Genomic DNA, 25,423 nt, shown 5'->3' on the forward strand with positions numbered 1-25,423 from the left:
GTTCAACATAAAATTTGGTTGAACTTGTAAAAAATTGGGAAGCAAAATTTTCGAGACATGACCGTTGGAGGGAGCCCCCGGCCGAAGGTAAGAATTAGTCTGGAACCTGCCTGAAAACCATTGAACTAATATAAGAATTAGTTAGTTTTTTTTTTTTTTACCGTTACCTAGCAAGCACAGTGACATCAAAGACAGGTTATGCCATGTCGTAACAACTTGGTATCAGAGCCAGGTTTGGTCATGTCCGACCATAGGTTTGAACGGCCACAAGAACAAAATGGAACCTGTATCTGATACCCAGTAATTACGGCTTGGTAATGAAGCAGGATTTTATGGTGAACATTGATCGGGAAACAAACACAGAACTACAGAAGGAGGATTCAAGGTACTCAATGCCTCTCAAACAATAAACAGTAGTTTGTAGAATAATTATTCCATTGTTTTATTCATTCAAGCAATGGCAAAATAGGCTTACAATGTCTTTAAGATAAAGATGACTATAACTGTTAGAGATATTAGAGGATTTCGTTAGATTGTAATTGAATGTATTCAAATTATGGGATTTTGTTTTATTGTATTTGATTATGAACAAATCAAATCATATTTGAATGTATTCAAATCTGATTTGATTTGATATCTCTTACCATTAATTTTTTTCACGTTCGGCATTATTATTTTCTTCAATAACAATACTAATAACATTCAAATACTCTAATGAAGCGGATGTCACTAGTTCAAATCCTCCTCCCCCTCTTGTATGGACATGTCAAAAAAAAAAAAAAACAAACATTCAAATACTGGAGAGGATAAAATAATATCCCTTTATTCATTACTGATAGAATCCTAATTGATGGCCGTGGCTTGTTTATTGGTAAGACTCTTCATCCCTTTCTACCACGTTGCTTGCTACTTAATATTCACCCATATGGGCCATATGCACAACTCCTTTTTAGCATTAGGGGTAATATAGTATTTCATATGTTTGCTAGACTGCTTAGAATTTAGCAATGGCCATATTTTGAGTCAATGGCCATCTTTGCCTTTACTAATTACTCTTTAGTAGTTTAATTCTTCCTTTATTTGTTTCATCATTACAATTTTTTTGTCAGGGGTTAGATATGACTTTTTGGTATGAATTGAAGATGTATAAGGGGGAAGAAACCCAGACCCAGAAATATTAACTCATTTCATAACTTATCTATTTCCCCTGAAAGGCTGAAACAGTATCCCTTGGTGGCACAATATGGCTACATACGATTTCTAGAGAACCTCAAGCTTGAAAACTTTCCAGGAGGGCCAAAAACATTAAAAATCATTTTATAATTTTGTTATGGTCTCCCAGTAGACTTACAAAATGTAACAACATAGCTCCACTAAGATGTGCATGATCAGAATTTCTAGAGATGAACGAAGAAGTAGAAGATGGAAATTTCATCACCAAGACAGAAGCTTTCCTCATGGAAAGACACCATTATTGTCCTAAAATCCTGTGAAAATCTATCTCCATGGGCTGAAAATCTCCAAATTGTCAGAAGATGCTGTGACTCGATAGCTTGGAATGCTTCTAGAGAAATCTCAACAACTGGAGATCCAGTTTATGAAGAAGGGTGGTATTGGAAGATGCCAATGCAAAGATCTTCTGATCCCTAATTATAAAAATGCCAGTCAAGTGAAACTGGTGAAGTGAGTAATATATTTACCTCCTCTTTCTTCTAAAATTGTATGGCTTTGACATTACAGCACAGAAAAGTGTTTAAAGAACAGGTCTTAGAATAACTATTTATACTCCATTAAAAAAATACAATAATGAATAACAAATGACCTTACTAAATTTGCATCCCTTTTTTTCTCACTATCCACCTGAACAACACACAATGCAGTGCAAGATGTTGTGCAAAGAATAGTGGAATGTTTTTTGATGCATGAACAGCATCAGAAGCCTAACAAATTCAATATCAGTAAGCTCTTAGACAATTACCTATCAGAAGCATGGCATAAGGTGCACATTCATTAAGCCACAGACGCTCTTAAAATAATGCGATTAGCTATGCTCAGCAAGTGAAATTTAACAATGGACAATGAAATCTGAAACCTTATGTTAATCTCAAAGGCAGCAAAGAAGAAGATTCCCACATCCACAAAAACTATTTTTTTCTTCTTCTAAAAAAGAGAAGAAGAAAAAAAGGTAAATGTAGGCAATACCTCTAGCTGATTAAACAAAAAAGCCGTATCATGTTCATAAGTGGCTTGAAAAATAACCCCCCTTGGCACATCCAAAAATCTCCAGCAGTTAGAAACGTTTCGGGCTTCAATTCTGAAAGAAATCAATTCTCAAGACTCGAAATTGCACCAAATATCAGTCAGAATACAGGAATTACTATCACAACCGTGAACCGAAGGAATAAAGGTGGAATATTTGGCAAAATAAAAAAGTAAACCCAATTGCAGAATACAAAAACTCAGTTCAATTTGAGAACATTAACTAGTTCCAAATGACTTACCCGGAATCCAAAAGAACATGAGCAAAATCTAAGCTTTACTGTTTGAGCAAGACCCAAACGGATGAAAGAAACAGCAAGTGTTAAAAAAGGAAGAAGGAGCCATAGAATCACAAATTTGCGAGATCTGATCGTTGATCACCGAGGAAGGAAAAAAAAATTTGGACCATTTCTCGATTTATGCGTGTCATCCTTGCGCAGGGGCCATGCTAATCTTCTCTGTATCGTTCCAATTTTATCGGATGTCCCGAAGGACACTGTCTTCTGCTATGCTTCACATTATATCGTCGTCTTCTTTGTCGTAAATGAACGATGTGGGACTAGTTGGCTTCCAACTAAAAGGCTTGCTTTGTGGTTACTCGAATGTAGTGCCACGCGGACTTGTCTAATTCGCTAGTTTCGTTTCCCGACTGGAACCTCATTACCATTCCTTTCTTCTTCGTGGTGCCTTGTTTGGGGTAAATTAATTATAGGGAAAAATATAAAAAAGCCCCCAAAACTACCAGCCGTTTTCGATTTAGCCCCCTAATGTTCCAAAAGTGATAAAGTAGCCTCCTAAACTACCAAATTATTGCATTTTGGCCACTCTGTTAGTCAAAACCGTCAGTTTGGACGGAAACTGCAAAACGAAGTCGTTTGTTACAGGTAAGTTACTACAATGCCCTTTTGGAAAAAATATAAAAAAGCCCCCCAAACTACCAGCCGTTTTCATTTTAGCCCCCTAATATTCAGAAAGTGATAAAGTAGCCCCCAAACTACCAAACAATTGCAATTTAGCCACTCCGTTATTCATTACCGTCAAATATGATGAAAAATTTAAAACTACATCGTTTTGGCAATGGTAAGTTATCAAAATGCCATTTTTGGAAAAAAAATATCATATTAAAACAAGCAAGCAAAACGGCGCCGTTTTGCTTGAAATGAGGGTTTCCTTACACTTACCAAAATGATGCCACTTTGGTAAGTGTTAGGAATTAAAAGAAAAAACCCTAGACCCCACGCAGGTGACCCACGGAAAAACCCCCAACCCCAGTTTATCTTTCTCCCCAAAACCGCCGGCCACCACGTCGTCTATCTCCGACAGCCTGTAAATCTTACCCATAACTCAATCTTTTTATTGTAGTTCATGGTATAGCTGTCGGATCGGTGTTGTTTATCTACGAACGTGATTTTTTTGTTTGATTTCTACAATGGGTAAGAATTTTTCGGTGGCGCTTCGTAGCTAGTGGATGGTGTGGCCGGCGGTGATGGATGGTGGTGGCAGGGGCAGTCGTTTTGAGAGAAAGAGAGAGAGGGGCGTTGCGTTTTTTTCACTTGAGGGAGAAGGTTGCCGGAGATAGAACGATGTGGTGGTCGGCGGTTTGGGGGAGAGAGATAAACTGGGGTTGGGAGTTTTTTCTGCGTGGTGTCTAAGGTTTTTTCTTTTTATTCCTAACACTTATCAAAACGGCGCCGTTTTGGTAAGTGTAAGGAAACCTTAATTTCAAGCAAAACGGCGCCATTTAGCGTGCTTGTTTTAATATGATTTTTTTTTTCTAAAAGGGCATTTTAGTAACTTACCATTGTCAAAACGACGTAATTTTGAATTTTCCATCATATTTGACAGTAATGACTAACGGAGTAGCCAAATTGCAACTGTTTGGTAGTTAAGGGGCTACTTTATCACTTTCTGAACATTAGGGGGCTAAAATGAAAACGGCTGGTAGTTTGGGGGGCTTTTTTATATTTTTCTCAAAAGGGCATTGTAGTAACTTACCCGTAACAAACGACGTCGTTTTGCAATTTCCGTCCAAACTGACGGTTTTGACTAACGGAGTAGCCAAAATGCAATAATTTGGTAGTTTGGGGGGCTACTTTATCACTTTTGGAACATTAGGGGGCTAAATCGAAAACGGCTGGTAGTTTGTGGGGCTTTTTTATATTTTTCCCTTAATTATATAAAGCAATTGTAGTTAAACACATTTTTAACTTGCTTTCTCAATTTGCTCCACAATACTTTTGTCATTCTTTGATCAAGTGTTAATGAAAGCCTGAATTTTCACCTAAATGAATAATGATGTCAGTCCAGGCCATGGGCTCGGCCCATGGCCCGCAAGGGGTTCGGGACATCAACGTGGCCTATGATCTAGGAAGGTATCGTGGTCAACATATGTCATTGTTCCGGGATCACGCATCGCTCGAGTACGTGGAGTCGACAACAAAAAGGGAAGGCTCGGGATAGCAATCGCCCGAGCGTATCAAATTGCTTAGTAAAGGAATTCGAGAACAAACATGGAATGATATTAGAATACACCATTCACGGGATATGCAATAACAGTGGATACTAGGGCTAAGTGTCAATCGGTAATGTTGGTTTTGGTAGAAAAAATTTATTTTCGCCTTTCGAACCGACAATGTCGGTAAAGTCGGTTATTTCACCGACTTATTCCGCCAAATTTTATTTTATTTCGCATTTCAAACCGAATGGCGGTCGGTAAAATCGGTGTCGGCAATGTCAGTATGTGCAAAAGTGGTAAATTTGTCGATAACGTCAGTCGAAAGTCGGTCGGTAAAGTTGGTTTGGTTAAAAAACATCTTCCGCCTACCAAACCGAAAAATTCATAATAAAAAGAATCATGCCGCCTACCGTCCACCATCTAGTCGGTAACGGTCGGTGTCGGTCGAAATCGGTCGAAAGTCGGTTGGTCAGTAATTTGCTCAGCCCTAGTGGATACAGATACAATATCTCTCGAATAATTGCAGCGTCAGGTCAGAGATCTGATATCACTGCAATCACTCTCAAATCCCAGATTTACAGCCAAGTTACCATCTTTAGCTCCAACAACCTCGTTTATAAATATGCCCATGTATGAGATATGAGGTACGCAATATTCTTCCTAAAGTTAATACTAGAACAGATAAACTAACTTAATCATCGGTGGAGGATCCACGGGAACACCATCCGGCGAATTCTCTTAACCATTAATTGTGCAACAGGTACATGGAGGAGTGCAAAGAAAGATCGTAGAGTAGATCTCGTATTCAACGTATTGAAAACTGTCATCAACAATAATAAAATCATCCTAAAGAATTACATCATGATAATTTAATAAGGACAGAGTATTCTTTTAAACTGGGTTCATTTTTTCAACATATTCTATAAAAATGATGTGTGTCCTTTACATGTGAGAAACACATGTTTTTTTTTAATTACAAGAACAAAGTTGGAATAAATTTTATTCAATACTTTTTAGGAAATTCCTCATACCCAATTTGAAAAAAAAAAAAAAAAAAAAACTCTGCCCATTTAATAATTCTGCTCTGCTTCCATGTACATTTTATAGGGAAAAATTCTTTTAAAGTTTTGATATTATAAACTCATATTCTAAATACGGTTGCCAACCTCCATGTACATTTTATTATTGTATAATTAAGCTACACAAAATCTAATAAACTTAGTGATGATTCAATTATATCGAGTCGAATTGTATATCATTATAGACTATATGTCCAACATATTTTAATAAACAAAAAAAGGACAATCAATCAAAACCCAATTATAAAAAAACTAAAATAAAAATGTAACATTTTCATCTTATAAATTACATATATATCATAACTGGTTATGCCTACCCTCCACTCCTCTCTCGCTCGAGAGGTAAATACCGTAAATCTCTGACTCCTCTTTCAAATTTTCAGTAGGTCCCTTATGTTTCGCTTCGCCGATGGAGGCTTCAACCAATGACTTCCACGGTAGCCATTTGCAATAGAGAAATGTTAGGGGTTAATAAATTCTCAATATTTAGTTCATATTCCTTTACAATTAATTATTCGATTTGTAGACATATGTAGATTCTACGGAAGTCAATGGTGGACCCCACAAATTCAATGGTTAATTGTAAGAAAATATGAGTCAAATATAAAAAAACTTATTGACCTCGAGCATTTCTCTTTGCAATACTACTACGAAACTACTAGTCAAGGTGGCCATGTTTTTGTTACCTACAAGTCAATAATGTTTTGGGTTGGGCTTCGGCCCATTTCCAACCATTCAACGGCACTATTCAAGTTAACTTAGAGTGACTATAGAAAATACGGAGAAGGATCCTCTCCATCAACCTTCCTAAAATAGAGGACCAGCTTCTCTTTAATTTCTTGTTCGTTCAAATTCATGCTAGGATCGAGATTAACTACAATCTCTATGTGGATTGTACCTTTTTTAATTGTAATTGTGAAAGTCTTAATAAGCTTTTCTTGCCCGAACAAATGCTTAAATTAGGGGTGTACAGCAGTTGCGGTTAGCAGTTATTGGCTAAAACTGTTAACCGCTTAAGGCTATTATTGGATTTTAATAATCACAACCGCTCCGCTTAAGTGATTAGCGGTTATTTTATAACCGGCAGTTAATTGTTATTCAAACTAGTAGCCGAAAGTTTTATAACCGTTTTTTTATATAGGATTTTGGGCCTTTGTGCCTATTTTTTGGGTTTATTTTAAATATTTTTGGGTCAAAGTGTTCAAAAAAATAATTAATATGATAAAACTCTATCCCTTACTTGTATTTAAAACAACACCATTTTAGTGTTTAACACCAAAGAATCATAGTTTTTAATTTTATATTTTTAATATAAATATATAATATATATTTATATTATTATATTATATATAAGTATAGACGGTTAGCGGTTATTAACCGCTTTTTCCTCTCCCGCGCCTAGGCGGTTAGCCGTTTTTTATAACCGCATACCAAAATGGTTATGTGGTTAAAGGTTATAAGCGGTTAGCAATTACAAAGCCGTTATAACTGCCCCTGCCTCAAATAAGAAATCGCTATAATTGCATGAAATTGTCAATTGCAAGAAATTATGGTCAAACAAGCTTAAGAACGTTCATGTCTAAGAAAAGGTAGTAACGTGTGGATTCATTCAAGAGTGTGGCCTTAAACAAATAAAAGAGAAGAAAAGAAGTGGCCTGTTACTTTAGCCTCTATCTATGCCATACAATACAATGAAGCTACTTCTTTGTAAAGTAAAAGGGTGCCTTTGACGTGACATTTTCTCTTTTTGAAATACAGTTTTCTTAGAAATAAAATAAAATAGGGAAATGCTAGAGATCCGGACATTTTTCCCTAAAGTAATTTCCAGAATGATGTGGAGCCAACGTGGTTGAAGCCACGTCTGTTAAATTCAAACAAGTAAAAAAAAAATAGATGGCCCACAGAGATTGCGTTTTGGTTTGGCATTGGAGAAATGGTGTGTCAGGAGTGATGGGCGACAAAGACTATTGGTGCACAAGATGACAAAAATTCAATAAAAAAATTTTTCCTTCTCAAATTCATTCCTTTTCATTTCGCCCCAAAATTTTTCCCTCCCACCAAAGAGCGCCTCCTGCCCTCTGTAACATTCTTGTGACTCACCAGCCTCTCCACTACCGGACACCTTCACCTACAATCCATCATCTGTAAAGGTAACTGTTTTTTTTTTTTTTTTTTTTTTGAGATATATATTTTTTTAGAGATTTTTTAATTGTTCTTGACGACACATATGGTTGTTTGATTGCTTTCTTACTAGGACTCTCCTACAAAAATTTAGACATTTTTTTTTGTATTTCACTTAGTTGATTTTGTTTTATTGATAATATTATATCTCTCTTTTGTTGGTTTTTTTTTTTAATCGTATAATGAATGGATTTTTTTTTTTTTTTTTTTTTTTTTGTTAATCTTGGATTTTTGAATGGAAGAACACAGTTATTTAGCTTTCTTGTATAGGGCAATCGTTTTGGTGTATAAAAGTTTTTTTTTGGATTTTTTTTTTTTTTTTAATGTTGATTGTGGATTGACAGGATTGAAAAATGTTAAAGGGTTAACCTTGGTGCTTAGAACTAATGAGCATTGTTTGACTTTTGTTTCTTTGATAGAGAGGTTCTTTTAGCACAAAAGTTAAAGAGTTAATTTCTCTCCATCAAGTTAAGATCTCCTGTAATTTGACATTGATACCGAGTTCAATGATGAATGTGAGCAACAATGAAGCTCTTGACCCTCCTCTTGGCCCTCAAATTGGTTAGTTAAAAAAACAATTTGCTTGTATAGTATGATTTGTTAAATTTATGTTAATTGTTTTCTTTTAACTTTGTTTAGATATAACTACACTTGAAAATCAAATGGTTGAAGAACCAACAATTGGTATGATGTTTGATTCTGAAAAAGAGGTTTTTTCATATTATAAGCAATATGCCAAGCAAGTAGGTTTTGGTGTGACAAAAAGATCTCGTAGACTTGGAGATGATGGAAATGTAAGATATTTCACCATTGCATGTCTTCGTGAGGGCAAGTCAAAAAGCAAAGCATCTAATATCGTTAGGCCAAAACCAATGGAGAGAATGGGGTGCAAGGCAAAGATCAATGCAAAAGTAAGTCTAGATGGAAGATTTACATTGTCTAGTGTCGTGCTTGAACACACTCATGTAGTTAGCCCAAGCAAGACAAAATATTTTAGATGCCATAAGAAGTTAAATTCTCGTGTGAAAAGAAAGCTTGAACAACTAGATGATGCTGGAGTCCGTCCGAGTAAAAATTACAAAGCTCTTGCTATTGAAGCGGGTGGGTATGATAATCTTCCATTTGGAGAGAAAGATTGTAGAAATTACATTAACAAAGTAAGGAATGAGTTACTTGGAGAAGGAGATGCAGAAGCATTGCGTAACTATTTAATGAGAATGCAACAAAAAAATGACCGTTTCTTCTATGTCATAGACATTGATGAAGAAAGCCGTTTGAAAAATGTGTTTTGGGCAGATGCACGAAGTAGGGCAGCATATGAATCTTTTGGAGACGTCATAACATTTGACACTACATACTTGACTAATAAATACAAGATGCCGTTTGCACCTTTTGTTGGAGTGAATCACCATGGTCAATCCATACTTTTTGGGTGTGGGTTACTATCAGGAGTGACGGAGGGAGAGCAAGGCCCGTTCTTCTTCGCCGTGGCCGGAACCCTTGCACCGGAGTGAGAGATACGGTAAGCGGCGGAGGTGGCTGTTGGCCGTAGTGGGAGAGAGGGTGAGCGAGGGATGGAGAGCGGGAGAGGGAGAGGAGAGGGTTTCTTGTGATTTTTGATTTAGAAAGGCAGAGGGAGAGAGAGCGTGTTTCTGATAGAGGTCGAGAGGGGGAAAGAGCAAGAGGGAGAAAGGGAGAGGGAGAGAGGGTGAGGAACATCTGCCGACAGCGGAGAGAGAGATGGCTTTGGCTTTGGCTTTTTTCTTTTTTTTTTCTTTCATTTTGAAATGAGTGTGCTGCAGAGGAAAAAGACAAAAGAAAAAATAAAATGATGCAATTGGGACTCGAGACAACGTGGCATCAGCCACGTACGTTCCACGTCAGTCCGGAAAAAACATTCGGGAAAATATTCGGGACGCGTAGCAACTCTCAATAAAATAAGGCACAACAAATGAAAGGTTAAGGCTCTGTTTGTTTTAACTCAAAATATTTTTTGAAAAACACTTTTTCTATTTTTCGATATTTAGTACGATTGAAAATCATGGTTAAACCAAAAATATTTTCAGCTGAGCAAAAATCCTTCTTTAATTTATGTAAAATAGTTTTCATTTCTTAAAATTGTAAATGATTTTTCAAGTTTGAGTTTATCATTTTTGCACACTCTCTCTCACAGCTTATTCTCCATTGCAGCCAAAGGTTACTAGTCGTCGCCCTGCATCTTTGATTTTCTGTACAAGCCAAATGTTGAAAAAAAAAAAAAAAAAAAAAATTAGCTCAAATTATTTTCCTAAAATTTACAACAAAAACATTTTACATCGAAATAAACCATAGCTTAAATGAGAGAGTAATTGGAAAGTTTGAATTGGTTAAAGTGAAGAACCTCTTTGCCTACTAATCTACCATGCTCAAAAGAGTCCAAGTACAATGTATAGGGTATAGGGTTGCAAATCAACAAAATCGCTCACAAACAGACTCGTGCTCGACTCAAGATCAAATCATTTATTAAACAAACAAAGCCTTAACAAAAATCTATAGATGTTTATTGAATGAGCTAAACTCGTAAAAACTCGATTCTTGTAGTATAAGCTCGTATAACTTTACTTTTTTATTGTATTTTATAACATTACTTTTAACTTTGAAAGAAGAACATGTTAAGTATTTAAAAAGATAAAAGAGAATTCTCTTCATAATGTTATAGATATAACTTAAATTATTGTAATTATGAGCGTTGATATAAATGTGTATTTGTGTACATGTATATGAGTGGGTTTATGTGTATGTACATATAAATGTGTGTTTGTATGTGTGTGAATGTATATACATACTATAAGATAAACACGTAAACTTTAGAGAAGGATTGTTTAAAATTCGAGTTAATTTATTTAATTACTCAAATAATTAAATAACTAATAAAATAATATATATATATATATATATATAGGCATGAATGTAATTTGGAGAAAACAGAGGCAAACTCGTTGAGAAGATTTGACTTGGCCATCTTCGTCCTGGTTGGCGGTTTCTCCTTCTAACTATAAATTCAAAGAGACTAAAATCAAAACATTCTTCGTCTCTCTCTCTCTCTCTCCAAATTCTCAGAGAATTTATTTGTGAGATTCAGATCTAAAGAAAAATTTTCGTCACCTTCACTTTTGCGGAGAATTATCTCTTAGAATCTGAGAAATGGCGACGGTGTCCCCTCTCGCCAAATACAAGCTGGTGTTCTTGGGCGATCAATCCGTCGGCAAAACCAGCATCATCACCCGCTTCATGTACGACAAATTCGACACCACCTATCAGGTCCCCAAATTTCTCCACCAATCTCTATTTAGCTCTTCTTTTTTTCTTCAAATTCAAGGCTATGATGTTTGTTCTTTGTTGTCAACGCCGTTCTTGAATTCTTAGCTATTTTGTATTAATTTCGGCTTATCGTGTGATTGATTCATTTGAGAGTGATGAGGTTTTAAATTCACGTGGATGATCAATCGATGCAAATAACAATATAGTTTAGTTTCTTGATAGAGTTTTGAATTAAAGTTATCAGATGCGATAACTCAATGCGATGTTAACGTTACAATTAGAAAATGTGTACAAAAGGCATGCGAATAACAATAAATCTGTTTATTTGTCTTCTTCTTTTTCTCCTTCGAAGAATTCTGCTGTCTTTAGAGGGATTTATAATAAAATCTGTTTAAAGAATTCTGTTGTCTTTTTCTCCTTCGAAGAATTCTTGTGTCTTTAGGGAAAGAATAGAGATACGTATGTTTCTTGCAGTTAAATAATGCAGATTTATCTTTTCATGGGTTTAATATAATTCGGATTTAGTTGCTACTGCTAGAAAAACAGAAGGCAATTGAACACAATGTTTTGCATTGCTAATCTAAAACGAGGCTTCAGGAAAAGATTCTGAAAGTTTATGATGGACGCGAAACGATTGCTCACAATTATTCAACAAAAGCAAAAATACTGTTATGCTCTGCCACTTGTTAGTGTTTTTTATTTTTATTTTTTGTTTGGTTTTATGGAAGATGATTGAACAGAGTTTTTTTTTTTTTTTTTTTTTTTTTTGAGCAAATACAAATAATGGACGCGAAATTTTGTTACTAAGAAAATTTTGCCTAATCTTTGGGTACATAAATTGCAGGCTACTATTGGGATTGATTTTTTGTCAAAAACTATGTACCTTGAAGATCGGACAGTTCGTTTGCAGCTTTGGTAGGATGTATCCCCTTTTCTTCTTGTTTATAGAATGAAGTTGGCTCTTATCCTTGCCTGTATAGTTAATAAAAAAAAAATTGTATACCTTTTTAGCTCTAAGTGAAAAGCCAATTATTATTCTTACAAAACAACACTGACCCATTGGAGATAATAGTCATTACCTTGGTAATACAGTAAGGGCAATGTCATGTTCTGTCCAAGAATATTATAGTTTGTTCTTTGGCAAACATTTTCCAAGTTAAAGCTTTTTGGCTGACAGAATAAATATGTTGGTCAGAGTTACCAAGCAAAGCTTGTTATGAACCTTGTCAGTAGACTGTCTAGTAGCTGATTATGGCAACATTCTCGTTGCTTTTCCAATTTTTTTTCCAAGTATGAGTGATGTGTATATACAAATACTTCTGTTTTGTTAGTGTAATATGATATTCTACTCCACAGGGATACTGCTGGGCAAGAAAGATTTAGGAGTCTCATTCCAAGCTACATTAGAGATTCTTCTGTTGCCGTAATTGTCTACGATGTAGCAAGTGAGTAGTTAGTCTAGCTCAAAAGAAGTTGTTTCCTTGGATTTTTTTGTTTTTTTTTACTCTGTACCCTCGAATTTTTAATGCAATCTGGCCTTCTAAATTTAAAGTTTTAATTCTGTCTATTCGAATTCATTTTCACAAGGATAAGAAGTAACTAAAAAGCTTTTTCTGCATAGCTCGGACTTTTTATTGGTAACTAATTGCAATTTTTTTCTTCCCTTTTTTGTAATGGTTAGACGGTACTATGTAGATATAATATCTGTCTCTATCTGTCCGTGTGTGTTTCAGAGGGTGTCATTTTATGTTCCACGTAAATCTTGTCTCATTATGTAACTCACTGCATGAGACACCCCTGTGAGATGATTCTGTGACTATGCATATAAATATAAAGTTTTTTGAATACCTGACCAAGCCGTCATCTTGCAGATAGGCAATCATTCCTGAATACTAGTAAGTGGATCGAAGAGGTTCGTACAGAACGGGGCAGTGATGTCATCATCGTCCTTGTTGGGAACAAAACGGATCTTGTCGATAAAAGGTAAGGAATTGGGTTATAATCGAGGCGAGTTTTGTGCAGATTACTCTTTTATCATTTTCAAACGGACAACTTCATTTTTTTGGTTATTAAATCTAATCTATATATGCGTTCAGTACACACATATATGCACAAACAAACTCACTCACATACACACAAATACACATATTTTTATATCAAGGCTCACGGTTACAATAATTCAAGCTATATTTATTACATTCCATTACAAAAAGAATTTCTTTTTATCTTTTTAAATATTTAACATACTTTCATTACAAGTTAACAATAATATTACACAAAATAATAAAATTGAAGTTATATGAGTTCGGCTTGTCTAATATTAAGCGAGCTTAAAGTTTTGTTCAAGTTATAGTCGTTTAATAAATTAACCGATTCCAAGCTTAGCCTAAACCTATTAACGAGTAACTCTGTTCATTTATGGCCTTAATAAGGAGTTAACATATTAACTATCTAATCATAAGGAGTAAGTTTGGTGTCATCACTACAATTATGTAGGAGTTTCTTGGGACTATTAATCTGGTTATTTTTGTTACTGGTACTCTGTTTTGAAAACAAAAGTTGTGTTGATTATGATTATGATGTTTTGGTGTTCAAACAGGCAAGTTTCTATAGATGAAGGAGATGCCAAGTCTCGTGAGTTTGACGTCATGTTCATAGAAACCAGTGCAAAAGCAGGATTCAACATCAAGGTGAAAAATTAAAGGAAAAAAATATCCTTAATTCATAGGGCATGTGTTCTAGTATAATTTCTAATCTTATATAGTTTTGCATGATCTGGTCTTCCTCTATGGCAAATATGTCTGTATGTTTTTGTTTAATCTTGTTTTGGTTTCTCACATTTTTGATAACTTGCCATGATTTGCAAATGCAGCCTCTCTTCCGTAAGATTGCTGCTGCCTTGCCAGGGATGGAAACCCTTTCTTCCGCAAAACAGGAAGACATGGTCGACGTAAATCTGAAGCCCACTGTTAATTCATCCAACACAGAGCAGCAAGGAGGAGGTTGCTCTTGCTAGAGAAACATGTTTCATAAGATACAGAGAAAAAAGCAGTTAGGACATGAAAATTCATTGAGATCACCTATACATGCCATCGGGTTGCTTCCTCGTATTTAGGGAGAAAAAGACAGTAATGGTTCCGTTCTAATATATACCAATTTTAAAATTTTAAAATCTTTATTACCATTTTTTTTTTTTTTTTTTATCTACAGAAATGATCTTGAAATTTCTCAAGTGTCATTAGTGATGTAAAACTATATTCAAAATTTCATTTATTACTGAAGATTTCTTTAGATCAATTTTGATTAATGCCATTTAGTAAACTATTACATAATTATTATACAACTGGAATGACCTAATAGTCAGTGGCGGATCCAGGAGTTGATTTTACCGGGGGCGTCAATAAAATAATAAAATATAATGATAAATAATTTTTTTTTCTCTTTATATATTATATTTTTATTATAATATGGTAAATACAATAAAAAAAAAAATTATACCACAATATATGTATCACAAAAAGCATATTTATATGCTAAATTGATATATTAGTTACCATGTAGGCACTAGTACAAAAGTAAAGGAAAATACAAAATACAAAGTGCCTAAAATTGCATTCTATGTAGTCTTAGAGAAACAAAATCATTAAGTATTAAATCTGAATCGAAGCTTTCAGTAATTCCCCTTTCAATGTAGACAAGTAAATTATCTTTAAGAAATTTATCTTTCATTTTGCTACGAAGTATTGTTTTAATAATTGTTTACTTCTCATACTCTAATGATATTATAATAAAATTATTAGCATATTCCGATAGCTATTAGCCTAAAATGAATGAATAAAAAGAACAAATCTAAGATTGGTAATAATCTTCTGAAACTTGTTGATGCTTAAAAAAATCCCAAAGTACTATATAAAACGCACCAAAAAAAAAAAAAAAACAACAACAACAATATTGTTTTAGAATAAGATAAACAAAATGCCAAATATTGATAAATAAACATTAAATTTCTTGACTTTTTTTTTTATTTTTTTTATTTTTATTTTTAATGTGAAACCGAAACAGCCGGAGGAGTTTTTTACTTTTTTATTTTTTATTTTTTAAAAAAAAAACAAAATTTTGTTACCTGGGGCAGTAAACAATTCAGCCAAAAAAATATATATTTTTTTTTTAAAAAAAAAAAAATTTACCAGGGGCAACCGCCCCCAGGTCGCCCCTGCTTCTCTCCGCCACTGCTAATAGTAAAAATTATTTCTTTTTTTATAAATGCTAGTCGAAAGACTAATTTTCAATGCTACATCTTCAAATTGTATGATATTGTGACATCCTATAAATTTTGTAGATTAAAATAAAGCATTTTTGTTTTTATATATAAATTATATAGTTGTTGTATTTAATTCATATACTCATATATAGAAAAGCCATTAGAGTAGAACTTAGGTGAGTTTTTATTCAATTAAATATCATGTAGATCTCCTAGAATATAGGAAGAGATTTTATCTCTTCTATACGTGATATATATATATATATAAAAGATGACTCATTTAGTTAGGAGAGTATTAGTGGGATTATTAGCCTATTAAATACTTGGGAGTCTTCTAAATTTTAAGAAGATTTATTGTTTAATATATATATATATATATATTTGACGTAGCCTCCAAGCCAGTTGATAACAACGTGTCTTACTTTTTTTTCTCAATTGCCATGTGTTTTCATGCATAAGATCAGGACCGGCTCAATGGCTAGGCCACTGAGGCGATCGCCTAGGACCCCCAGTTAGTAAGGCCCAAATTTTTTTTTAATAAGGCCAAAAAAAATTTTAATTTTATTTTAACTTAAGGCTTAATTTTATTTTATTTTTTTTAAATAAGGCCCAAAATTTTTTCCCATAAAAATTTAAGGCGTCTAAAATTAGGCCCCAATATAATAAGCCTATTGTAAAATAAGATCAATTAACCCAAAAAAACAAAAATGTCACATCAATTTTTTTGGACAACTAGTTAAAAGTTAAACTTAAAAGTCATGAAACAACAATGAGAATGAAAATAATAATAATAATATTATAAAATAAATATTATTTAATTAATATGTAAATATTAAAAAAAGTACGGTCCAACTTCAAAATTTTGCCTAAGGCCCTCAAATACATTGAGCCGGCCCTGCATAAGATGAAGCCTCCACGTAATAGGACATTTGTCCTTTGCATGACTTTTCCCCATAGCCATTTAACACATGTCCTTCAACTTAATTTTTTTTGTGGGATTATTTCAAGACTTTTTTTTCTCCTTTTCTAGGACAGCAGCGGTAAGGACCCCTTAATTTCTTTTTTTATCATTTTGTTTTTTTTTTGGGAATAAGATTATTTGCTTCTTATGGGTATTTTAGGATTCTTGTATGGGTGGTTATCTAAAGAGTTTGTAAAAATGACTCTTATTATTAAAATGTTAATAATAATGATAATAACAATAATAAAAATTTTATTTGTGTAAATCTCTTGGATAAATGTTTAGCACCTCACACACACACACACATATATATATATATATATATATATATATATATAGTCATGTTGTTTTGTGTGTATATATATATAAATATATATGTAGCATTTTTTTTTGTATATATATATATACACACACACACACACACGTGTACAGCATCATTGGGAGGGAAATTGGATATTATAAAGACTATATATACATATGCAATATATTTGGAGTATGACCTTATATGCTTACACATGGGGTCCGTGCAAACACACACACACATATATATATAATTTAAAATTTTGACTAAAACTTTAATATACTCTTCTAAGTTCATCTTTAGAATTTATTTAGGTGAAAGGACGACTCGACTCAACCCAACGTCAAATCCAAGTAAGGGGACACAACACCAAAAACCACAACATTTTTTTCAAAGATTTATAATAAAATTTGTTGGGGTTTTTGGTGTTGTGTCCCCTTACTTGGATTTGACGTTGGGTTGAGTCGAGTCGTCCTTTCACCTAAATAAATTGTAAAAATGAACTTAGAAGAGTATATTAAAGTTTTAGTCAAAATTTTAAATTATATATATATATATATATATATATATATATATATATATGTGTGTGTGTGTGTGTGTGTGTGTTTGCACGGACCCCATGTGTAAGCATATAAGGTCATATTCCAAATATATTGGATAGGTATATATATATATATATATATCCAATTTCCCTCCCAATGATGCTGTACACGTGTGTGTGTGTGTGTGTGTGTGTATATATATATATATATATATATATATATATATAATGCTAACACACAAAACAACATGACTATATATATATATATATATATATATATATATATATGTGTGTGTGAGAGGTGCTAAACATTTATCCAAGAGATTTACACAAATAAAAATGTTATTATTGTTATTATCATTATTATGGATGTATAATATCTAATTACAAAAACATAATACTGACTTATGTGAAAAAATCTGTCTAAACAAAATTTATATAATCTCTATAAAACTTAGAAAACTAACATTTTAATAATAAGAGTCATTTTTACAAACTCCTTAGATAACCACCCATACAAGAATCCTAAAATACCCATATGAAGCAAATAATCTTATTCCCAAATAAAAAACAAAATGATAAAAAAATAAATTAAGGGGTCCTTACCGCTGCTGTGCTAGAAAAGGAGAAAAAAAAGTATTGAAATAATCCGTGCTTGTTTTCGCTACTGAGTGGTTGTGAGGAGAAAAGAAGGCCTTTTGGGTATATATAGCATATCAGGGAGAGTTGAGAGAGAGATATAATAAACAAAAAAAAATTAAGTTGAAGGGCATGTGTTAAATGGCTAAGGGAAAAGTCATGCAAGAGGACAAATGTCCCATTACGTGGAGGTTTCATCTTATGCATGAAAACACACGGCAATTGAGGAAAAAAAAAAAAAAAAAAAAAAAAAAAAAAGGTAAAAAGGTAAGACACATTAGCTATGTTTGGCAAGGGAAAGTCCCGCACTTTAGCTGGAACGGTACTGTTTCAGCTACAGTGCGGGGCTGACACATTGGCGACTTTTTCTGTTTTTCAGCTTAAATTTTTTTGCTTAAAAAAAAGAAAAAAAAAAAAAAAGAAAGAAAGAAAGAGGCAGGAAAACGCTGGGGTGGTTCCAGCCACCCCTTGGCCAAAATGGGGTGGCCGGACCACCCCATTTTTGGCCAAGGGGGTGGCTGGAGCCACCCCATCTTTCCCCTCTGTTTTCTTTTTTTTAATATTTTGCTTAAAAAAAAAAATGAAAAAGCTGGCCAAATGTCAGCCCCGCACTGTAGCTGGAACAGTGCCGTTCCAGCTACGGTGCGGGGCTTTCCTTTGCCAAACGTAGCTATTGTTATCAACCGGCTTGGAGGCTACGTCAAATTATTATTATTTATTTATTAAGTAATAATCCTCCTAAAATTTAGAAGACTCCCAAGTATTTAATAGGCTAATAATCCCACTAATACTCTCCTAACTAAATGAGTCCTCTTTTATATATATATATCACGAGTTAAGAAGAGATAAAATCTCTTCCTATATTTTAGGAGATCTACATGATATTTAATTGGATAAAAACTCACCTAGAGTTCTACTCTAATGGCTTTTCTATATATGACTATATGAATTAAATACAACGACTATATAGTTTATATATAAAAACAAAAATGCTTTATTTTAATCTACAAAATTTATAGGATGTCACATCAAATATAGTCGTATAAGCCTACTAAATAATATTACTTTTCCAGTATAGATCAGATCAGACATAAACGCATTCCAATTAGCTGAAAATAAATTGAAAGCAATAGATGGAATTGGAACATTATCCAGACATTTAGCTAGAGTAAACAAGTAACTCTACTCTTCGCATCCATTTCACGCTGGCTGATATGGCGTGAATTAAGTGTCTTTCCTTTTGTTTTGTTTTATTTTTTTTTAAGTGATTGACATGAAAAACTACTTAAAACGCGCTACGTCAATTGATATGAAATAAGTGTTAAGAGTAGCATTATTATTTTCACAATATGCCGCATCAGAATTCAATAGGAGGATTGCACAGTGGATACCTAGCACAAACATGACGATTGAGAAAAGCTTATGATAGTTATTACAGAAAATCTAGTAGAAATGTGAATGGCACTACTTATGTACAGAGAGCACATGGTAACATGTTTGTATTAACATTATGAAGGGAATTTCAACAGTAGTTCCCAACAGAACTTCATAAAAACAAGTAGAAGCATGAAATGGAAGGCAGAGAAGGCAAAGACCACCATCAGACGTGAACATAACCATCACCGCTCTGCCTCACTCTCAACGTCAGATATATCAGTACCAATGTTCCCAAACTTGACCTGAAAAAAATAATCACATGATTGAGTCAATGGTCGATAAAGAAAGAAACAGAAGAGAAAAACCCAAAGGCGAGGCATACAATTACAAAGTTATTGAAAGCATTTACAGTAGCTGGTAACTTATTCATGTGTGGTTCAAAGAAAGCATCAAGCTCAGTTAAAAGTGATCCATCAACCAAATATCCTAAACTGTTAAATAGATTACAATCCCATAGTCAAGTGTTAATATAGTCTAAACTCTAAACAGTATGACAATAACTAGGCAAAGCAGAAAGTGAAAAAAAAAAAAAAAAAAAAAAGGATGAGTTGCTCCCAACTCACTAAGCCTAATCCCAATTACTACAAACTTCAGCACGATTTTTTTTTTTTCCCATTAACTTTCATATTTCTCGGCCCCTATTCTTCTTCACCTTTCATCCACATTCTATTTAACACACGATGTCTCTTTCTAGCATTCTGCTTCTTGATGGGTCAATCCATAATAAAAGATGGTAAGCCTTTGCTAACTCTGGAAAACCTATAGGTTGACGCCACATATTCCACCCCTAAATAGAATATTTTGGTTGAGCTCATATTCGGTGATAACATCACTGTCTCCATCGCTATTACAGCTCTGTACACAAAATTATCACCTCATATGGCTTCCCTAGGGCCATAAACAAATCTAACAGATGGAGTTGGAATTCATAAAGCAAATAAGGGTCTATCTGGTGACAAATGTCGGGCGTCACCCTCAGACAACAAAGGGACAGGGGATTGAAAGAGAAACCCCCGTACCCCTCTCCCTAAAAGCTGGAGCACTTGGGCATCAAAATCCAACATAGCCATACCCCAAGCAACCGGATAAGAAAACTTGATTTTGCACCTGCTAATTAGAGTGCAGAGTCTCATTGAAGCTCAATGAGAGCAAGAAAAGGTTTGCCTTGGAGTTTCAACTCGATTTGCTTATCTAAATTCCCAAAGAGCTCCCCTCGCCCTACAATTTACCCTGTGGCAGATGTCATTGCCAATCCATTCGCATGTTTGTGCCTACTTAATCATTAGTATTACACTCTACAAATTATGTTTTGGTCCTCCCAATTCTAAAGTAAGCATCTCTCAAGAGTTGTCTTTTTTTTTTTTTTTTTGATAAGTAAGCATCTCTCGAGAGTTCTGCACTAAGAATGTATCATGAAAATTATTTTGGAACATATATATATAGTTCATAGTTAACATCAATACCAAATGTTAGTGGCTCAAAACAGAGCTTACTACAACCCTATATTAATGGAAGACGCTACTGTCCCTACTCTCGATCGTCATGTTATAGTTCCACAATACATGTCTTTGGTCAACTCATTGATTTAATGCTCCCATCTATCCATAGTACATAAGCAATAATGCAAACATATTCACAAAAACCCAGATTCTATTACTGGTCGGGCTCTTTTAAGATGTCAGCAGCAAGTTAACAGTAATCTTGTTTTAAAAAAATAAATAAATAAAGTAAATCCAATCATAATAAAGAAACAAAAATCTAGAGTTACGAGATAAACTTGCAACAATATTCAATTACTTGTGGATCTGGATCTTACAAGATTGAAAATAGGAGAACGATCTTTCTTGAATCGAAGGAGATCTTCCTTGAATCGAATGAGGCAGAACGTTTATATCTTCTCCATCGATTATTTGGAGTATCATGGGCCCTCTCAGTCACTGATTTATCTGTTAGATGGAAATGATAGTTGAAAAACAAATTGAGTACCTAGTTGTAAACCATTAAAAGCATAAAGTGATAGAGAAAGTGTGTAAGAAGTTTAAGTATATGAATATTAATAATTAAAATAATTAGTAAATTCTTCAAGGTAAAGTAATAGAAATTAGAGAGTAATAAAATATGCATATATTGCATGCAAGAAAGTTTACTAAATTTTAAGATGGGTAACTATGAAAGATTCAGTATATGCAAAGGCTCCCAATAAATGTTTATAAGCTATATTATTATGAAGGATTTCAATTTCATTAGCCACACAAAGAGAAGGGATCACGGCCAATGATTCAAGTTTAGGACAATCAAATTTCTTGGGAGTTTTTAATTGTGTCTTGGTGTGGTACGTTCATGCTTGTGCACTACCTGCTCCTCATTCTGCTGGGAAATAGCATAAAGTTCTCTAGTGCTTGATCTTGTCACCAAGGAATCATACTGAATCCACTTGGCTAGAAGAAGTTTTAAATGTCTTCAGAACATACATATAGGTAGCCACATGGAAACCTTTTATGGGAATGTCTCTCTTTACTTCTTACCAAAAACGCAAAAAGGTTTTCATTATTTGATGCATTACAAAAAGAGAAATGAGAGAAATATGGGAAATATGGTTGATTTGTAAGATGATATGAGGGAAATATGAGAAAAATATTGACACCAATCATTTCTCTTACAAAAATGTAGAATATTGTATTTTTAAAAACATGTATGGATCACCAGAGATTACGAGAAAATGGGGATGTAAAAGATCACAAAGGAAAGAGCAAGCAAATAAATGGTAATATAAATGCTTGCATACCTCTTGAAGTGCCATGGTTCGTCAAAAGTTGCATTAGTTTTCCACCTATTTTAAGGCTTGCCTGTCTCCACAACACCCTCTGCAAATGCTTTAAGCCATGAAGTACAAACGTTAGAAAGAAAGGAAAACAGTAGTTGTCCAAAACAATGAAAATCAAATTTATCCAGATCATATTTGTGGTTTGCAATTACTTTACATATGCTGTTTTAGATAATCTAAAGGCTATAGAATAAGAAGATGAGCAGATAAAACTTACAGTTAGCACACCCTCGCCTTTTAAACTTTCAACAGCTTCATCAATGGATTCAGGTTTTTTTGAATATTCCTTTTCAATATTTATATCGACAATGCATGGGGGAATCGCATCAACACTTTTCGTTTTCAAATCAATGCAGTTCTGACAATTCAATTGTGCATCCAAGCACATCTGATTTTTGGATGGATTAGCAACTTCCAAGAAGCTCAGAAATGCCAACTCTGAAGCACATTGTGGACTGTTGCCTTCACCAGACAGCACTGAAATGCTGTAGACATCTTGGCCCTGCAAGAAAGGGAAACTTGAAAATCTAAACACATATTTTAACCCATTTCCAAATGCTCATTTTCACATTAAATTAACCATTCAGTTGTAAGAACAAAAGGATCAAAACCAATGAAGTTCAGGGTCTTGGTGTCTACAAACTCTTTGACAAGAAAGATGACAAAAAGATATCTCTTGAATTCAAAAGTGACAATAACTGAAGATGAATCTATCGAAGTTAGCTACAGCATATTCCTTGTAAAGAGCTCATTGCACAATGCTCATAATCTCCTCCAAAAAGCAAAAAGGCAAGTTCAAACATGATATTCAAAATTCACTAAAATATACCCGCTTGGTCAAGCATCCTTCAAGAAGTTTGAACCTCACAAAAAGGCCAAGTAAACATGGATTCTTTTCCTTGTTTCCTGTTATCATGTTTTTACTATTTTGATAGATAAAATGACAGTAAATGTTTGTTTAATCATGTTCCTAAAAGCGTAATCCAAACGCATGTCCAACAACTTTAATTGACATCAAAAACCTTAGATGGTAATAATAATAACAAGTATCATTCATGGTGTCCTTTAACCAACTTCTTGAGGTTGGGAACAGAACTTCTGGTTCAAGGTGAAAAGCCATTATAAATCATGACCTAGTGATGACACAATAATAAAACCAATGAAGTGAATGAATTATATACACACTCAGATTTTTGGGTACGGCAGTTGAGTGAAATGTCAGATTGAATATACACTCTCAGTTTTGGGTGTACAAATTTCTATAAGAAGCATGCATCAAGAAACATGTGTTTTGGTGCATTTTGTTGGGTAGGAATGAATTATTTTTAAGCACCGAATTCCCAGTCAAAGCAGCAACAATTCACTAATTTAATATATTTTAAAAAAATTAAATCACAATTTTTTTTTTTTTTTTGATAAGTAATAATGCATTAAAGAGCGCAGAGGGGCGCAATCCAAGTACACAGAGAGTATACAAGAGAGCGACTAAGCAAAAAAATTAAATCACAATATAACGAGGAACTTACATGTGAACTGTGAGAGGGGCAATTTAATCTTTCTGGAAATGAAGCCTCCTCCAGAAGGATTGGCAAAATATCTGCAATAAATTGTCAAGATAACCGTTAAAGATCCTTTCCTAAATAAGGTCCATAATCGTGAAACTGATTAAGTACAATTACCTATAGAACAGTTTTGGTTGACCTCATCAAAACTGGGCTTTAGTAGCTTGAAACATGGACAACTGACGGGTGCACTGCCACTTCCGTCCAGAATGCCCTGGATATTTTTTTTTCCCTGCAAGTAAATGTACATGTCAGAATCAAGCATGAAAATACCTCTAATTAAGAAAAATGATTACCAAATGGAATATTTTTTTGGTTAAATACACAAGTTATACATCGTACCACAATCATTAAACCAATACGCAACCATTGTGACATGAAAGTTACGATATCACTAAGAGTCTAAGCAGCCATCCCCTCCTATTACAGATAAAAGATGTTCTGGTGTAGATAGGAGAAGCGGTACATTTCAGTGTCCAAAGGAAGCACCATATAATTGAAATTTATTTTGCATATGTGGCAGCATAAATGAACAAGTTTTGTTCCACAAAGCCAGCAAAAAAACCAGACCACTGTCACACCAATAGTAAACAACCCCAAGAGAAATCTGGAAAACCCATCCAACTGACAGAATTCTCATTCAAAAACAGAAAATTTCAGGCAATCGTTAGCGGGGTTCAATTCAAAATTCTCATTCCTGCACTACACGAAGACTAGATGGGCTACGGAATCAGCAAGCATTACTCAGACATACTTTAAATTGAGAACTAAACATTTTTCTCTAAATTATTGAGGACACACGCGTCAAGCATCACAATTCAACAAGCTCAAAAAAATTAGTTCAATGTGTAGAAACACAAGCCTTTGACACACAAATCGCAAAGCTCAACATGCTGATTTCAAGTCCAAGAAATGAAATTACTTGTTCAAAGAACTGGATTAGAGCCTAAGCCTAATTAGAGAGGTAAACGAGGTCAGTTCTTGATTTTAATTTAAGAGAATAAAAAAAGAACAGCTTTAATTACAAACATTCACAAATTTCGGTGCTTAGTACAAGAGAAGCCCACAAAAAAATTGAAAAAAAAAAAATTAAAGTTGAGGAATATAAATTAGGTCTAGCCACACAATCCTTTAATATATTGCATCGGTAGCTGAGGAACTGCGTGACAAGAATTTTCTTTTTCTTTCCCTGAATGTGACGCATTATATTTAAAATAGAGCTAAACAAATGAAAATTCGAAACTTCGAATTTTAATTTATTTTCTTTTTCCTTTCCTTCGATTTCTCGGCAACCAAACGGCGTAGATTGGGACATAACCGCTTGAATTCGAAATGAAAAGCATAATTAGAGAGGTAAACACCAAATGCAGCTGAAATCAGAGAGCCAAAGCTTGAAACAGTTCGAAATCTTCACTCAAAAGCAGCTTGCATTTAAAAAAGAGAAGGAAAACTTTACCTCTTCGAACTGATTCACAGCCATTGCGTAGAAAAAGCAGCAGAGACACTATGTAGCCGTGGATGCGATCATTTCAGAGCCTAAATCGAGCGACGGAGCGAGCGAAAGAGAGGAGAGACAGAGACAGAGAGAGAGAGATGCAGCCTGCAGGTGAACGTTACGTGGAA

At 34.1% G+C, this 25,423-nt stretch overlaps 3 protein-coding genes and 1 non-coding gene across 5 annotated transcripts; 2 read left to right on the forward strand and 2 right to left on the reverse strand.

Moving 5' to 3' along the window:
* Nucleotides 1-2,653: 2,653 nt before the first annotated feature.
* LOC132166828 (U6 spliceosomal RNA) lies at nt 2,654-2,754 on the reverse strand. The gene has a single exon (XR_009438629.1). It is a non-coding gene; the product is annotated as a U6 spliceosomal RNA (small nuclear RNA).
* A 5,729-nt stretch (nt 2,755-8,483) lies between these two features.
* LOC132178057 (protein FAR1-RELATED SEQUENCE 5-like) lies at nt 8,484-9,488 on the forward strand. The gene is made up of 2 exons (XM_059590520.2): nt 8,484-8,535; nt 8,614-9,488. The coding sequence occupies exons 1-2, from the start codon at nt 8,484-8,486 to the stop codon at nt 9,486-9,488; spliced, it is 927 nt and encodes a 308-aa protein (XP_059446503.2).
* Nucleotides 9,489-11,049: 1,561 nt separating this feature from the next.
* Nucleotides 11,050-14,452, forward strand: LOC132166276 (ras-related protein RABH1e). The gene is made up of 6 exons (XM_059577069.2): nt 11,050-11,274; nt 12,119-12,189; nt 12,631-12,719; nt 13,146-13,257; nt 13,874-13,964; nt 14,147-14,452. Exons 1-6 carry the CDS (start codon nt 11,158-11,160, stop codon nt 14,288-14,290), a joined length of 624 nt encoding a protein of 207 aa, XP_059433052.1. The 5' UTR covers nt 11,050-11,157; the 3' UTR covers nt 14,291-14,452.
* Nucleotides 14,453-19,292: 4,840 nt separating this feature from the next.
* Nucleotides 19,293-25,423, reverse strand: LOC132166662 (adenine deaminase). 2 transcript variants are annotated; one of them, XM_059577513.2, is made up of 7 exons: nt 25,257-25,423; nt 23,918-24,032; nt 23,765-23,835; nt 22,456-22,740; nt 22,200-22,278; nt 21,231-21,360; nt 19,293-19,656 (listed from the first exon to the last, which is right to left on the reverse strand). In XM_059577513.2, the coding sequence occupies exons 1-7, from the start codon at nt 25,278-25,280 to the stop codon at nt 19,578-19,580; spliced, it is 783 nt and encodes a 260-aa protein (XP_059433496.2). In that variant the 5' UTR covers nt 25,281-25,423; the 3' UTR covers nt 19,293-19,577. The 2 variants fall into 2 exon arrangements, with proteins under 2 accessions (XP_059433496.2, XP_059433495.2); XM_059577512.2 differs by having other exon boundaries at nt 22,200-22,287; nt 25,257-25,421.

This window comes from Corylus avellana, chromosome 11 (genome assembly GCF_965113065.1).
Source record: "Corylus avellana chromosome 11, dhCorAvel1.hap1.2, whole genome shotgun sequence".
NCBI classification, from domain to species: domain Eukaryota; kingdom Viridiplantae; phylum Streptophyta; class Magnoliopsida; order Fagales; family Betulaceae; genus Corylus; species Corylus avellana.

Excerpts from the sequence above, each read along its gene's own strand:
- LOC132178057 (XM_059590520.2), top strand. The coding sequence starts at position 8,484 with ATGAATGTGAGCAACAATGAAGCTCTTGACCCTCCTCTTGGCCCTCAA. Across the intron at positions 8,536-8,613 it reads TCCTCTTGGCCCTCAAATTG|ATATAACTACACTTGAAAAT; the intron begins GTTAGTTAAAAA and ends AACTTTGTTTAG.
- LOC132166276 (XM_059577069.2), top strand. The coding sequence starts at position 11,158 with ATGGCGACGGTGTCCCCTCTCGCCAAATACAAGCTGGTGTTCTTGGGC. Across the intron at positions 11,275-12,118 it reads AATTCGACACCACCTATCAG|GCTACTATTGGGATTGATTT; the intron begins GTCCCCAAATTT and ends CATAAATTGCAG. Across the intron at positions 12,720-13,145 it reads AATTGTCTACGATGTAGCAA|ATAGGCAATCATTCCTGAAT; the intron begins GTGAGTAGTTAG and ends GTCATCTTGCAG.
- LOC132166662 (XM_059577512.2), bottom strand. The coding sequence starts at position 25,280 with ATGGCTGTGAATCAGTTCGAAGAG. Across the intron at positions 23,836-23,917 it reads CAACCAAAACTGTTCTATAG|ATATTTTGCCAATCCTTCTG; the intron begins GTAATTGTACTT and ends AATTTATTGCAG. Across the intron at positions 19,657-21,230 it reads GTTCTCCTATTTTCAATCTT|GTCAAGTTTGGGAACATTGG; the intron begins GTAAGATCCAGA and ends TATTTTTTTCAG.